The sequence below is a fragment of the Lactuca virosa genome, chromosome 3, assembly GCF_052849685.1.
Source record: "Lactuca virosa cultivar CGN04683 chromosome 3, Lactuca_virosa_CGN04683_v6, whole genome shotgun sequence".
Classification (NCBI taxonomy): Eukaryota; Viridiplantae; Streptophyta; class Magnoliopsida; order Asterales; family Asteraceae; genus Lactuca; species Lactuca virosa.
In genome coordinates, this window is record NC_136428.1 from 383,506,228 (window position 1) to 383,521,542 (window position 15,315).

General features: G+C 37.8%; 1 protein-coding gene across 1 annotated transcript; it reads right to left on the reverse strand.

The window, feature by feature from the left end:
- Window positions 1-325: 325 nt before the first annotated feature.
- Window positions 326-2,757, reverse strand: LOC145164979 (uncharacterized). The gene is made up of 4 exons (XM_079083621.1): window positions 2,319-2,757; window positions 2,061-2,236; window positions 384-400; window positions 326-329 (listed from the first exon to the last, which is right to left on the reverse strand). The coding sequence occupies exons 1-4, from the start codon at window positions 2,755-2,757 to the stop codon at window positions 326-328; spliced, it is 636 nt and encodes a 211-aa protein (XP_078939747.1).
- Between the last annotated feature and the right edge of the window lie 12,558 nt (window positions 2,758-15,315).

Here is a 15,315-nt window from a genome sequence, read left to right on the forward strand (position 1 = left end):
TATGTCACCTTATGGTACACTCAAACTACATAGAACCTCAAGCGTGTTAACCGGGAATCCAAGAGCAATAGAGCATCACGTAAGACCCTCACGATGGAAACAATAGAAACCTACTAGGATGCCAAATAGAATATCATTCTTCTACAAGTAGTTGGGTTTACCATTTTATGGGCTTTTATAAATCAATCTTACTTTGGAAATTCGACTATGGAGTTTGTAATGTTGGTTGTCGCTAGTAAAGATGAAAACAATTAAGAAACTTGATCCATGAAATTTAAATGCGAAATTGCCAAAGCGACATTTTGTTAAAAAAAATCTACAAGTTTTACCTGTAAAAATGCCAAAAAAAAAAAAAAAAAAAAAAACTATAAAGATTAACCTACGAATTCATAGTTTTGAACTGCAAAAATGCAAAAAAAAATTAATAATAATAATAATTAAAAAAAAAAACTAACAAAATCTCGTAAAGTAATTTTGCAGTTACAAAAACCATGAGTTTTTTCAAAAAGCATTTTTTTTATAGTTTTTTTGTGATAGAAATCTTCAAATGCCATTTTCATAGCACAAGAGAGGTTTATATTGCTAGAACTAAATTTTAGACCAAGATATAAAAGAAGCCCAAAAAAATTGGCAAATGCCAGAAAAAAAAATTGTAAAAAGAATTGCAAGTGATTAGACCTTTGAACATATTGTTCACCTGCGAAAATCATGAGTTTTTTTTTATAATATGAAAAAATAATTAAGTTATTTTATGGTAGAAATCTTTAAATACCATTTTCATAGCAAAAAATATATATATTTATATTGCTAAAATGAAGTCTTGGTATGAGAGAGGTTTTACAAAAAATATGGTGAAAATTTTAAGAAAAATGAAAACAAAAATGCATTATATGTGAAAGGCTCAAGCCAAAGCCTATTTAATAGTAGGGCCTGCAAAATCAGTGATTAGATTGGGAAAAATACTAATTTTTGCCTAAATCCTGAAAAAAAAAAGATCGGTTGTTTTGTTTAGATTCATCTTTTTCTCTTTTGATGGTGTATTGCCATGAAGTACTACATATAATTTTTGTTTATTCTCCATCTTTCCTTTAATGTTTCAAAAATTGTATTTAGTATTTAATTTTATTAGAATCATCCCCTAATGGCTAAGTGGTCATAGAGAATGACATGATAAGCATTATCTCACGACCCAAATCACGCGTAAGGCACACAAGGGTTGCCAATGGGGTGTGATGTTGTTGGAAACCAACACCTAGCTAGATCGCCAAAGACAATCTCTCCCTCCAACATAACCTCGAAATATTTGGGAAGACGTTATCATTGGTGGGCAAAATGTTATGTATTTTTATTACATAGATAGTATCTTTTTTATCCGGTAGCATTTTTCTGTTTATTTATCCTCTTAAGATACGTTAATATTGTTGCTTTTAGTGTCATCAATCATTTTAGGTGATTTATATTTGCATGATTACCTATGAAGATTTGTGAATGCTCAAAAATATGAGTCACGAGGTGCAAAATGTACACTAGTATAAGCTAATTTGATACCGTCACAACGAATGCAGAGCGCCCCATCTTAAAGGTTCGTCGCTACTAAAACTTTGGCGCAAGCACTAAGGCCAATTGTCATTCGCCAATCTTTTGTTTTGTCAAACGCCATTTAATTGTCATAAGTGATGTTTATTCGTTTTTCATCCTTAGTTTCTAAGGGGGGGGGGGGGGGACTAACCCTTGTAAGTGTTAGGCTTATTTGAGGCGCTAGTTGTTAGCTTATAAGCTACGATAAGCTACTTTTGTGGTTTTACCAAACGCTAAATTACAGTAAGCTAATTTATAAACTAGCTTATAAGCTAGCTACTTTTTGCCCAATAGGGTCTTAGCCATTGACATGCAGTTTTTTGCTTGCACTAGAGTTATGTTTAATTTCGATTCGATTATCCTATATATTTTCGCAAAATTTTGGTCAAACTTCATAAAGTCAAAAATAGTTTGGTGACCTATTTAATACACTATTGAACACAAAAATAGTTTACAAAAAATCAACTTTTGTGTGATAATACAGCAAGGTAAAACCTTGGTTCATTAATGAATTCCACCATCATAAGCGAATGATCGGATGCAACACTTTCCGATGTCACTTTATCAGGCAAATCTGCCACCACAACATCAGGGTACTCCACTTTCTGCTCATCAAGCACTTCTCTTCCATTCAGATGGCTAATCACAATTCTTGCACCTTCGCAAACATAGAAATACAAATAAATTGCATGAAAAGAGAAAAAAAAAATAGTTTAATTTTACTAAAGTATGAAATATACCTGGTGAGAAAACCTTGGATACTGCTTCAAAGATTTGATTGAGTCCAAATGACAATGCAGAAAGGAAGTAGAGGAACACAACATCAAATGGCGCCCATTTTTCACGGACAAAAATCAGTTCTCCTTCTTTAATGCAAGCTAATACGATTAGAGAGTCATGAACAACAAGCAATTGTTTGGAAGAATGGGTATCAATCACTCTATCAACAAACCCTTCTGATCCTGTTGAAATGAGAAGCTTTGAATCCTCAAAAAATTTCCCAGAAGATATGATTCGGTCAGTGTCTTGTTTGTAAACGTGGTTGGAAGATATATCATCAGCATCAAGAAATGACCCATCTTTCTCCACGAAATCTTCAAAGTAGATCACAAGGATTGGTCCTTCAGCAGGAATGGAGGATTTATGTGAAGTGGATTGGATTGAAAGGGGAGAAAACATGGGTGAAGATGAGAAAGGTTTATAGTTAGGCCAGGATTGAAAGGAAGGTGTAGGATTATTCTGAAGACATGGGATGTGACAACCCGAAAACTTTTGCCTCGTAAGTCCATCCACTCAATTAAATCGTGTGTCAGACTCCTTCCTGCTATCAGTTAGCATTTTTTAGAGACTGTTTAAGGGTTCTAAGCTCAGTACATTCAAGCATTGGGTTTAGGGAAGTGTCAGCTAAAGTTCTTCGCGTTGAAATCGAGCCGAACACTCCATCAGAGGGAGTGTACGGCCGTTCACATGAGTGTACGGCCGTACACCCATGTTGGTCGTACACCCCCTCCATAAGTATGATAGCCCTTCATTTCTAAGTCATTCCTTCAGTTTCCAAGTCAAGAACTCGAGTTTTCTCTCAACAATCATCAAGCTTTTCACCCCGATCTTCAAGAATGTTAGCCTTTCTCCCATTTGATTAGTTGTTATCCTTCTTAACCTAGTAACACTCTTTGATTTCATCCATGGAAATCATCTTTTTGGGTAGATCTTCATATCTTCATCCATTTCACCAAGAACACCAAGAACACACACTTGTTCTTGGTGGCTGTAAACACCCTTTTGAGCTTCCAAAGTGTAAGTACCCTTTCCCTATGCTTAGTACATGTTAGACACTCATGTTAAACACCCTAGAATTAACATTTAACTGGAACCAAAGGAGTGTACGGCCGTACACCCATTTGTGGTCGTACACCCCTCAAAACACCCCAAAAGGGCCTCCAAAATGCAAATCTAGCTTCAACACTTGATGAGCAATAGTCCCACAAGCTTCCCCATGGTTCAAACACCATTTTTGTGCACTTTTTACCATGAGTGTACGGCCGTACACTCCATGGCCATACACCCATGGCCGCACACTCCTCATTGTGGCCGTACACACCCCTTTGATGAATCACATGTGATTCTAACACTTGGTCCAAGTGTTTCCTAGTCCCTAAGAGTGTTTCCTTGCATTTGGTTGCTTCTAAACACTATATTCATGCCAATATATGCCATTATATGTCATTTAGGACTCGTTTGTGTCTCAGGACTTTATTCGTGGAACTCCTCATCCTTACACGAATCTGCAATTGAATCGCCCACATAAGGTGAGTTCATACCCTTATAATCAACCTTTCAACTGTTTTAAATGCTTTTAAGGGGGGGAATACAAGTTGAACACAATGATAATTGTGTAAATGTTTTGTTATAAACATCTTTTAAAGGATTTCTTATGTATTTATAAGTGATCAAAACATTTCAAAAACTCTTTTAAAGTTAGGTTACTTTACAGTTTACAAAACTCCGTTTTTAAAGTGCAAACATAACTTAGTAGATAAAATGAGTCTTTTTTTCAAGTCAATAACAGTTCAAAGTAAAGATACTAGTAAACTATAATAGGTATAGTTTAGAGTTTCAGTTCACACTAGACACTAGAACAGAGAGAACATACTATAAAGAGAAACAGGGAGGAAGATACAATACACAATAACAGAAGGAACATACTAAGATACTATAACAGAAAGAGAATACTAAGATACTATAACAGAAGAACAAACCAGGATCTAATTATACCAATGATCACTAACGCATTGTTCTAAACAAAAGGTGATAATAAATTGGGTATACATGATCACATAACTTTAATGTGAGACTATTTCGCGACTTAGCAATTCGTTTGCTGAAGTTGCGTTTTGTAACCAGAATCTCTTGGAGGGAGAGCGTATAGTATGGGTACAACCACATCACATTATGACCTTAATAAAACAAACTAAATTAAGGTAATCAGTACTTCAGTTTGAAAGACAACTGAAAACGTACATCAATACAATCGACAAACAGAACAGTCGAGTCATAATACATTCAGTAGAAAGTGGCCTATAATGCTAACTTTATGATTCCTTAGTTTATACATCAGGGATATATATTAATCGGATCCGATAAGTAGTAGGATGTGTGCTTTCTGCTTCATTTCCTGTTCCTTGTTTGGTTGTGGGCTTAGAGCAGATTCACCCAGCCTACTATCTATCCGATCTTTGATATATATATATATATATATATATATATATATATATATATATATATATATATACACTAAGTAATCATAAGGAGTACCAGGTATGGGTCAAGTCATAGTATACTAATTCAATACATCGTTTTCTAGTACAAAACATACTTTTCAAGTAGAACATTTGGTAGACAAAGCTAGAAACTTACCAGTATAATTTAAAGGACCTTAGGTGGTTAATTCTATAATACTTTAGTTTATACATTAGGGTTATATATAATTAATACCCGATAGGTAGTTGGATGTGTGCTTTTCGCCTTACTTCCTGTTCCTTGTTTGGTTGTGGGATTAGGACAGATTCACACAACTAACTATCCGTTCGATATTAGATTATATATAGCTTGTATAAACTAAGTGATTATAGAGGGAACTATTATGGTTACTATTTTACTAAAGGAAACAAGGGTTTAATCCATTTTATTAAACCAGTATAACTTAAGGTACCTTAGGTGGTTAATTCTATAATACCTTAGTTTATACATCAGGGTTATATATAATTAATACCCGATAGGTTGTTGGATGTGTGTTTTCCGCCTTACTTCCTGTTCCTTGTTTGGTTGTGGGATTAGGGCAGATTCACACAATTAACTATCTGTTCGATATTAGATTATATATAGCTTGTATAAACTAAGTGATTATAGAAGGAACTATTATGGTTACTTTTTTACTAAAAGAAATAAGGGTTTTCTTAAAGAATGTTTTCATCAAATACAAAGGAACTATTACAGTTAACTCCGTGAGTACCAAGTGAATACGCCAGGGTTATATACAACGATGATCTAACAAATAATGGGATGTGTGCCTTCCGCCTCATTTCCTGTTCCTTGTTTGGTTGTGGGCTTAGGGAAGATACGCACAATCGATTGTTTGTTTACTCTGGGTTTTATATAACTTGTATCCATTTAATACTCATAGAAAGGATTGTAGAGTCATATTTACTTATCTTTCATCAAAGCAGGAAATATAGGATTTTCTGGAGGAACAGACAAACTTTTCTAAAAAGAACTTACAACTTACTTACAACTTTCTTACATCACTAAAATCTTATAAACTCACCAGCTTAAATGCTGATCTACGCTTTCAAAATAACTTGTATTCTTAGGAAACCAGTAGACAGGTACGCGCACTGGGACTCAGAAGATGGAGCATAATAGCTCAAGACTTGTTTTGTTATTTACCTTGTAGTCTATGTTGTGTGAACCTCATACTTTGTAAACACTTTCTTTCTAATGAAATGGTTGTTTATTACTTTGATTACTATGATGCATGTCTTGTGATACTAAACATGACGTCCTCCACCCCCGAACGTTTCCGTCGTTCCGGTTTGGGGTGTGACATGGGAGGCATGAGAGGGAAGAAGATGGTGAACATATAGACTTCATGAGAATACTGTCAAAATACAACAAATTTGTACGGGTATGGTTGGTTATTGGTTGATGAAATTAAAATTTGGGGTAGGGGTAATATTTTCTTTTTTTTTAATTTTCTTTTAATCATAAAAGTATTTAAATAAATAAAAAAACTGAAAAAATAAAAAGCAAGGGAAAAATTGTCATTATAAAAAATTTCAAAGCAAATTGGACCAAACTTGCAACAAAATGAAAAGTTTGGACTTCTGGTGCTAATCCACACTTTTTTGGACCAAAGTGGCAATTTTTAGGACCATTTGATCAGTCTTGTCTAATTTTAATCGCACTTAGGGCATCCATAGTCCATTGAACTCAATAGAGAGTTCAATGGATTGCCACATCACTGACACATCAACATTTCACTTTTTATTCAACTTTACTCCTTAGCATCCACACTCCATTAAACCCAACAAAGTTTAATGGATTTCCACATCATCATCTATATATTGTTAAACATAATTATAAATTTAAAAATAGAAGATATAATAGTTAAAAAATTATAATACTTAAAAATACATGAATTAAAAATTATGACACGTAAAACATTTAATACCTAAAAATATATTAATTAAAAAACGCGAAACCTAAAACCATGAAACCTAAATAATATAATATCAAAAAAATATGGTTAATTTTATTTGTGGTTTAATTAAAAATAATAATATGAAAATATAAAATAATATGAAAGTATGAGTACATATAAAACCCCCATTCAACCCTCGTCCATGTCATCACCCACACTCCATTCAACCTCTATTCCATCCTAATCATCATTCATTCAAGTCATATTAAACCCCCACTGTGGATGCCCTTAGTGTGTTCCAATTCCGATGGGTTCCATAACTTAAATTTTGAAATCATTTTTTCCAAATTTAATTTAGTTTCGCTTAGAAACATATTGTTACAAATCAGATACATATATACATGGATTCAGATAAACCCATATGTGTATTTGAATCTGTAACAGCCTAAAAATTCAGATAAAAAATTTCATTTAATAATTAGAAATCTCAACCACATTTGTTTTTCCAAAATTCCATTACATAAACACATTGTTTAAAAGATCAGAGTATCCAAACAATAAGTGCGGAAATACTGGAGAGTGCCTGTTGTGCCATCAAGCTGGGCCCTTGCCCTTAGAACCAGAAGTACCTGAAACACCCAACAAAACTGTAAGCACACGCTTAGTGAGTTTCCCAAAATACACAAAACACATAACCAAATAATGTCATGCACATATACATATAAATTTGTCATAGACTCCCTCCATGGTCTTCAACTAGGATGCCATGGGCTACCCCCATGGTCTTACATCCAAGGGCCATAGGCTCCCCCTCATGGTCTTACCAAATGCCATGGGTTCCCCCCATGGTCTTCACATAAGTCAATACATACCAAATAACAAAACCATTACATATTCAACTATTGAAATCTCATATCAGGTTATGGTCCGACATTGGTGCCTTCGACCCATTGGTATAGTGAGAAGACTCACCTCAGTCTGCTGAAAACAATAGCTGCTCGACTACCAACCCAAAATCTCATACAGAACAAATATACAAATAACCCTAATTAGGATTATAACTCAACCTAATCAAAGAGCCTAGAATTCTAAGTCCAAGTCCCTCCATAATGTCCCAAAGGTCATTCCTTCACTAATGGGCCTAGCATCAAAGTCCAATTCTATATTGGGCCACAAGGCCCAATAGGCCCAAACATACCAACATTGGCCCAATGATAAATTCAGGCCCAAACACCAACAAGTCCATGTCCAAAACCATTAGGGCCCAAAGGTCCGAAGTCCGCTGAAGGCCCAAAGCTTCCTGAGAGCGTACGCCCAACATACCTCTTCTGTACGCTTAGCGTACTGGGCTAAGGGGTTGTACGTGCAACGTACAACATAGTACGCCCAGCGTACAAACTGTATTGCATCCAACTCCATTAAGTCCTTAATGCATGCAGACTTTTCGCTCAAATTCCAGATCTTAAACGATTTAAGGGTGCTAAGGCATAAAGTTGGCAACTTTATGCATTTGCATGCCATATATTCTCCCAACAACTCTTTCTATCTCATTGAGACCTTTCCATGGGTCTTAACTCATGCATGGAGCCATAGAGGTCATTAAGTTTGCATTTTTAGGATATAATCAAGCTAAAGGATATCAGATCTATCCTTCCTAACCTATGGGGTTGCTCAAACTCCCAAGAGAGGATTTATGGACTCAAAAGAGGACTTCTAGAAACCCTAACTCAACAAGCAAAAAGAATCAGCAAGGTGAAAGATTTTTACCTCCACAAACTTCCCAAGCTGCTCCAAATGCAAGATCCAAAAGCTTTTCCCATGTTCAAAGCTTGCTTCCACTTCCTTCTCTTTGCTAACACACCAAAAATGAGGTATTTGAGGCACTTCCAAGCTCAAGAGTTGCTCACAAAGGATATAGGGTTTTGGGGAAGTTTGAAAGTAATGGAGGCTGGTTAGGGTAAGGTCCAAATGATATAAGTGTGCTTAAATAGTGTCCAAGCCAAGAAATTAGGTTTTGGTCATTAGCCTTGTACGCCCTGCGTACATGCTCATACGCCCAACATACGAGCCTCAGCCACCCGTTGCATGCACACGCATACGCTAAGCGTACGCATACGTACGTCCAGCGTACAGAGGGTTTATTTTGCCAAAATGAATTACTTTGAGGGTTCAAAATGGAATACCTGGATTTGAGTGTTATAACTCTCCACCACTTGAATTAGACTTCATCCTCGAAGTCTGCTGTCACAAATAGATCCGGGTAATGCTCTCGCATCTCGTCCTACGGCTCCCAAGTCCATTCGGAGCCCTTCCGGTGCTGCCATTGCTCCTTCACTAGTTTCACCACCTTGTTACGAAGAGCTCTAGTTTTTCTATCCAAGATTGCAATAGGCTTCTCCACATAGTTCAGGCTTGAAGGGCCAATATATTTGGTTTGGGCTAGGCAACAGTGTATAGATGAGTTAGGGCATTTGTCATTGTATTTTGGAGTCTTTTGTATGTTGTTGATGATTTCGGTCTAGGTCATTGTTCTCGGTTGGAAGTGACCGAAAACAGGCTTTCGGTCTGCTGAACGAAACCTGTTTTCGGTCCTCATGGGTATATATAGGCTATCAGGTTGTCAGTAGAATGTTGTTGATCAGCAGTTGTTCTCTGCTAGTTTTCGGTCCATTGAGTTGTATCAGACGGTTCCAAGTGTTAATCGTATGCAAGCTCAATTTCATTTCATCTTCTACTCCATTTCTTCTTTGTTTTCTTATGCTTGATTGATCATTGGTATAGATCCTTCCATCAAGGACCTTACAATTGGTATCAAAGCCTAAATCGGTGTCAATCAAGCTTATTATTCAGTTTCTGCTTCACAGTCGTGTTCTTCACGTTCTCGGTCACTAGAAGCCTGTTTTTGCTCGAGTTTTGAAGATCAAATCACAATTTGCATCGTATGGAATCGAGATCTGCTTAGATTTCAGCTTTTCAGTTGAAATCTTATTGTTTTCGGTTTGATCTTCATCAACCAAAAACATATCTTCAATCGATTTCTGTCCAGATCTAAGCTGTTTGGAAGCTGTGTTTGAGGTTTCAGTGTGTGGAAATCAAAATCGGATAGAAAATCTGAGTTTTTCATTGAAAACTGTTAGTTTTCGGTTCAATCTTCAGAAACCAAAAACTGTTCTTCAAGTTCTTCAGAAACCGAAAATCCAAAATCCTTTGAATCTTCAGAAACCGAAAACTGTTCTTCAACCGAAAACTCTTCAATCTTCAGAAACCGAAAATCCAAAATCCTTTGAATCTTCAGAAACCGAAAATCCAAAATCCTTTGAATCTTCAGAAACCGAAAACTGTTCTTCAACCGAAATCTCTTGAATCTTCGTAAACCGAAAACCTCAACCTTCAGAAACCGAACATCATTCATAAACCGAAAACCCCTTATTCTTCTCTTGAACTGAAAACCCCCTTTATCATCATAAACCGAAAACCTTCTCTTTCTTCAGTACCGAATTCCTTGTTTTCGGTCATCACCACTCAACCAAAAACCCTATTTACTTGATCCTTTTGTTTGAATAAAAAAAAACAAAAACAAAAATGGAATCTCAAAGCATGTCTGCTCATCATGAATTGGATGCGATTATGGGAACCACTTCTCGAATTCTCCGACTGTTATCCGCGGAAGGATTTCCAAAATGGAAATATCGGATCGAAAAGTACATCAAAATGAAGGATTTTAAGATATGGCGAAGCATTCTTAGAGATCCAATCCGCATCACAACCACATTGGAAGATGGAACCATAATTGATAAGCAAGTTGAGAACTACACCGATGATGATTTCGAGAGAGTCGAGGAACAAGAAAAAGCTCTTGCTACACTTACCATGGCATTATCTCCGGAAATTGCTCAAGGTTTCCGTGAATATACATCAGCAAAGGCCTTATGGGAAGCACTGATCGAAGCCTATGAAGGCAATGAAGACATGAAACAGAGTCGCCAAGACATGCTGCGACAGAAGTTTAACATGTTTAACCATGTATTGGGAGAAACACTTGAGAATCAGTTGCAAAGGTTTATCACACTCACCACAGAAATGAGCTCTGCTGGTGTGATGGTTACAAGATCGGAGATCAACAAGAAATTGCTGAACTCTCTGCCAAAATCCTGGGATATGAATGTCTCAGTGATTAAGAAGACCAAAGATTTGAACCGTTTGAGTTTGGCTGAAACGATGGCGATTATTAAGGCTTGCAATCTCGATGATAAGCAAAGGGAGATTAACCATGTCAATTCATACTCCTCAGCAAATCTTGGGATCCAAACCACCAATAACACTGCTTTCTCAAGTTTTTCTACTCCTCAAGCTCCTCAAGTTCATGTTCCTCAAGTTCAACCTTATGTGACTCATTAGCCAACCTCATACGTGATCCCTCAAATGCAACACATTCAAGTTCCTCAATCTCAAACTTTAGCTCAACAAGTTGGTTCTAGTATTGGTTCATCCACAACTGCACCAATTCAATCTCATGGATTCAGTTCTCAAGCTTCATCATTGAAAGAGAAGGAAGAAAATCTGGCCCTCAGCACTGGTTTGGTAAACTGCTACAACGCTTTTGTGGCCGGAGAGCTTTCCCCATAACTATCTTTTGCTGACCTAGACCAGATCTATCCAGAGGATGTGGAGGAGATGGACATCACCTGGCAAATGGCCATGGATGTTTTTAGGGCAAAGCAGTTCTCCAAGAAAACCGGAAAGAACAATTGGAGTGTGAATTCAGACAAGAAAGTGGGGTTCAACAAAGGGAAGCTGAGATGCTACAATTGTCATGAACCTGGTCACTTTGCTCGAGAATGTCCAAAGCCAGATCGAAGGGAGAATTCTGAGCGAACCATGGTGTCGGTGACCTATGTCAACAAGGGATCTTCTTCAAGCAATCAGACTGCTAACTTGGCGATGGTGGCCCAATCCTTTGATTGGGAAGATCAAATTTAGGCTCTGAATATTTCAGGATCTGAAAATGCGCATCTTGCTCAAATCAAGGATTGTGTGGAGGAAGAAGCAGAGAAAGACCCTGAAGAAGAGATGATGAATCTTCAGTTTGCGTTCATGGTGCAAACTACTCCTGAGCCAACCAAACCCGAGGTCAGTGAATTTGTTTGCTCTCAATCTTGCATCAAAACTGTTAAATTCTTACGTGACCAAATTGAATTAATCAAGAGAGAGAACGAGGACCTTAAGTATGAGGGTTACACACTTAGGAAAAATCAAAAGCGTTTAAAAACACAATTAGAGAATAAAACAAAGGACTTTAAGAAACTGCAAGAGGATTACAGCAACAAATGCGAGAACTATGATCATCTCAAAAGAAAATTTGCTGCTGTGACCGCTGAACTTGACACATTGAAAAATCGTCTTGAAAATACTGAATTTATTTTAAACAAATTTGATGGGTCAAGTGAAGTAGTTGCAAAAATGATAGAGGAACAGATGCAGTGGAAGGACATTACATGTGGAAATCAAAAGAAAGTGGGATTAGGTTTTGAGAGTGTCCCTCCTCCATTCAATCATACCTATACTGTCATTCCTTTCTCTCAAAAAGAAATTAAAGAGAACCTTTTATGGTTTATGGGAAATCAGTTTCTGAACAAGCAACACGGTCTAATGATAAAATTTTGGATACTAACATTTCTACCTCAAGTGCAGATATGTCAATAGTTCAGGGGGAGCAAGAAGCTGAAAAGTCTGAGTCGAATAATTCAGTGTCAAAATTTGGTGTTGAGTTTTGTGATGAGTCTGTTTTAAATTCTAAAACTGATGTTTTTGTTTCTGGTGGTGTGTTATTTCAGAATGATAAAATTGAAAATAATGATGTTGTTTCTGATAAAGTTGCTAAATCTGATTCGAGTGCTTCTACATCTTCCATGTTTGCTACACAATCTAGTGCTTGAAAATGTGAAAATGCTAGAAACGATAATAAAAACCAGAAATCTGACAATAGCAGTACCCAATCCAATGATAATAAACAAATTTGTTTCAACTGTGGTACTGCTGGTCATATTGCTAGAAATTGTTTAAATCGAATGTTTGTGCATTATTTGTCACAAAGAGGAGAGAATGAGTCTCGAGGACGATCTTTAATTAGAAAATCCTCCAGAACTCGCTCTCGAGATGATGACTGGAAAACAAATCAAAACAAGAAAATGGCGGGTTTTCAAAAGAACAAACAGGTTTTCAATAAATTCACAAACAGTTTGCCAAAATCGACCCAAGCTAAGCCAAAGTCGATTTCGTCAAAGAGTAGGTCTGGATCTTCAAACTCTTCGAGTAGAAAATCCACCGGCTCAAAGCAAACTGAAAAGAAAGCTGTTTCAAAACCTAAATATCAGTGGATGCCAAAATTAAAATCTGATCAGTCATCATCCTCCTCTGTATCTGTTGAAAAGGAAAAATCACAAGAGAGAATTGAAAGATGAATCTGTGAAAGTTAAGGGTCAACCCAGGACTGTAATGACCTGGGTCCCCAAATCTAAATGATTACACTCATCGTGCAGGGACAGTTGCGGAGGAATGTCGTCTGACCGTGGTATGTCGACAGCGGCTGCTCCCGGCACATGACTGGAGATATCTCCCAACTGCACGACATTCAGACATTTAATGGGGGATATGTCTCCTTCGTGGGTGGAGAAGGCGGAAAGATAACGCAAAAAGGAACGGTGACCAACGGAGTGCTCAGTTTTGAGAATGTCAACTATGCTCCTGAGCTGAAGCACAGTCTACTGAGTGTCTCTCAAATCTATGACAAGGGTTACTCGACACACTTCACCGATAAAGAATGTCTAATCTTAAAGCCGGGCATTGTCATTCCGGAGGAGTGGATTCTCGTCAAATCTAAGTGGGATGGGAATGCCTATATTATCGACATGAACAACAATGTACCCGATGAAGTCACTTGTCTCTTTTCCAAAGTCTCAGAACAAAACGCAATGTTGTGGCATCGTCGACTTGGCCATGCAAATGCAAAGAACCTGAACCGGATTGCTAAGAACGAAATGGTCCGCGGTCTTCCTGTCAGAGATTTCATCACCTTTGAAAAATGTGTTTCATGTGCTCAAGGCAACACTATCGGAAACCACATCTGCCAAAGCAAGTCAACTCCATCAGTCAGGTGCTACAATTATTGCATATGGACTTATTTGGTCCGGTCAACGTCCTCAGCATCAACCGAAATTCATATTGTCTCGTTGTGATAGATGATTTCTCTCGTTTCACGTGGGTCTTCTTTCTGTCCAACAAAGATGGGATCGCTGACCTCATCAAGAAGTTCATTGTAATGATCGAGAACCAAACCAACCACCGAGTGAAAGTGCTACGCACAGATAATGGAACAGAGTTCAAGAACGCTGTTCTTGATCATTTTTGCTCTGAGAAAGGGATCATGCGTCAATTTAGCTCTGTTCGGACACCACAAGAAAATGGTGTTGCTGAGCGGAGGAATCGGACATTACAAGACGCAACAAGGACGATGCTTTGTGATTCTAAACTTCCAGTTTTCTTTTGGGCGGAGGCGGTCAACATAGCTTGTTACGTTCAAAATCGTGTTCTGATCAACAAAGCCCAGATGAAAACCCCGTATGAGATTCTCTATGGACACAAGCCATCTGTCAGCCATTTCCGAGTATTTGGCTGCCCTTGCACCCTTCTCCACTTGGAATCCAACCCAAAGTTCAATGCAAAAGCGGATGATTGCTATTTCATCAGATACGCTGCTCGTACTGCTTACAGGGTATACAACAAGAAGACGAAGCAAATCGTGGAGTCTTTCGATGTTCATTGGCTTGAAGAGAATGAGACGGACGCTAGGGTGGGTCCTGATTGGCTATTTGACTACACATCACTATTCAAATCTTTTAGTGTGTCGACTGATAACCAAGTTGGGTCTACCTCTGGCTCGAAGACTGTCATTGAAGACGAAGATGAAGAGGTTGTCTACAGACCACCATTGGTTTCTACTGATCCTTCGGTGGTGTCTAGTGTTCCAATCACTTCTCCTGAATCCTCAACACAACAACATGCTCCAGATGCTGATGCTACTCCTCTAACTCCAGTCAAAAGAGAGTTCATGAACCAAGATACTTCCGCTGTCACTCAAAATTTGATGGACCTTCTCTTTCCCGATCATATCGCAGATGAGTTTGTAGCAAATCCAACAAACGAAACTGTTTCATCCACTGCGGATTCTTCAGCAAATGAAGGAGCTATTAATATCCATAATCTTCCCGTTTCAGTCCATGACATCAGTCACGAAATCCCCTATCGCATACAGCGCGATCATCCGATAGAAAACGTCATTGGCCAGCTGGGCGACGGAGTTCAAACGAGAAGTCAGAGTGGAGACGTCAACACATGTCTCTATTCTTGCTTCATTTCTCAAATGGAGCCCAAGAACGTCGAAATGGCTTTGAATGAGCCCAGCTGGGTGGATGCCATGCATGACGAGCTCAATCAATTCGAAAAGCTTGGGGTTTGGAAGTTGGTGGAGCTGCCTAAAG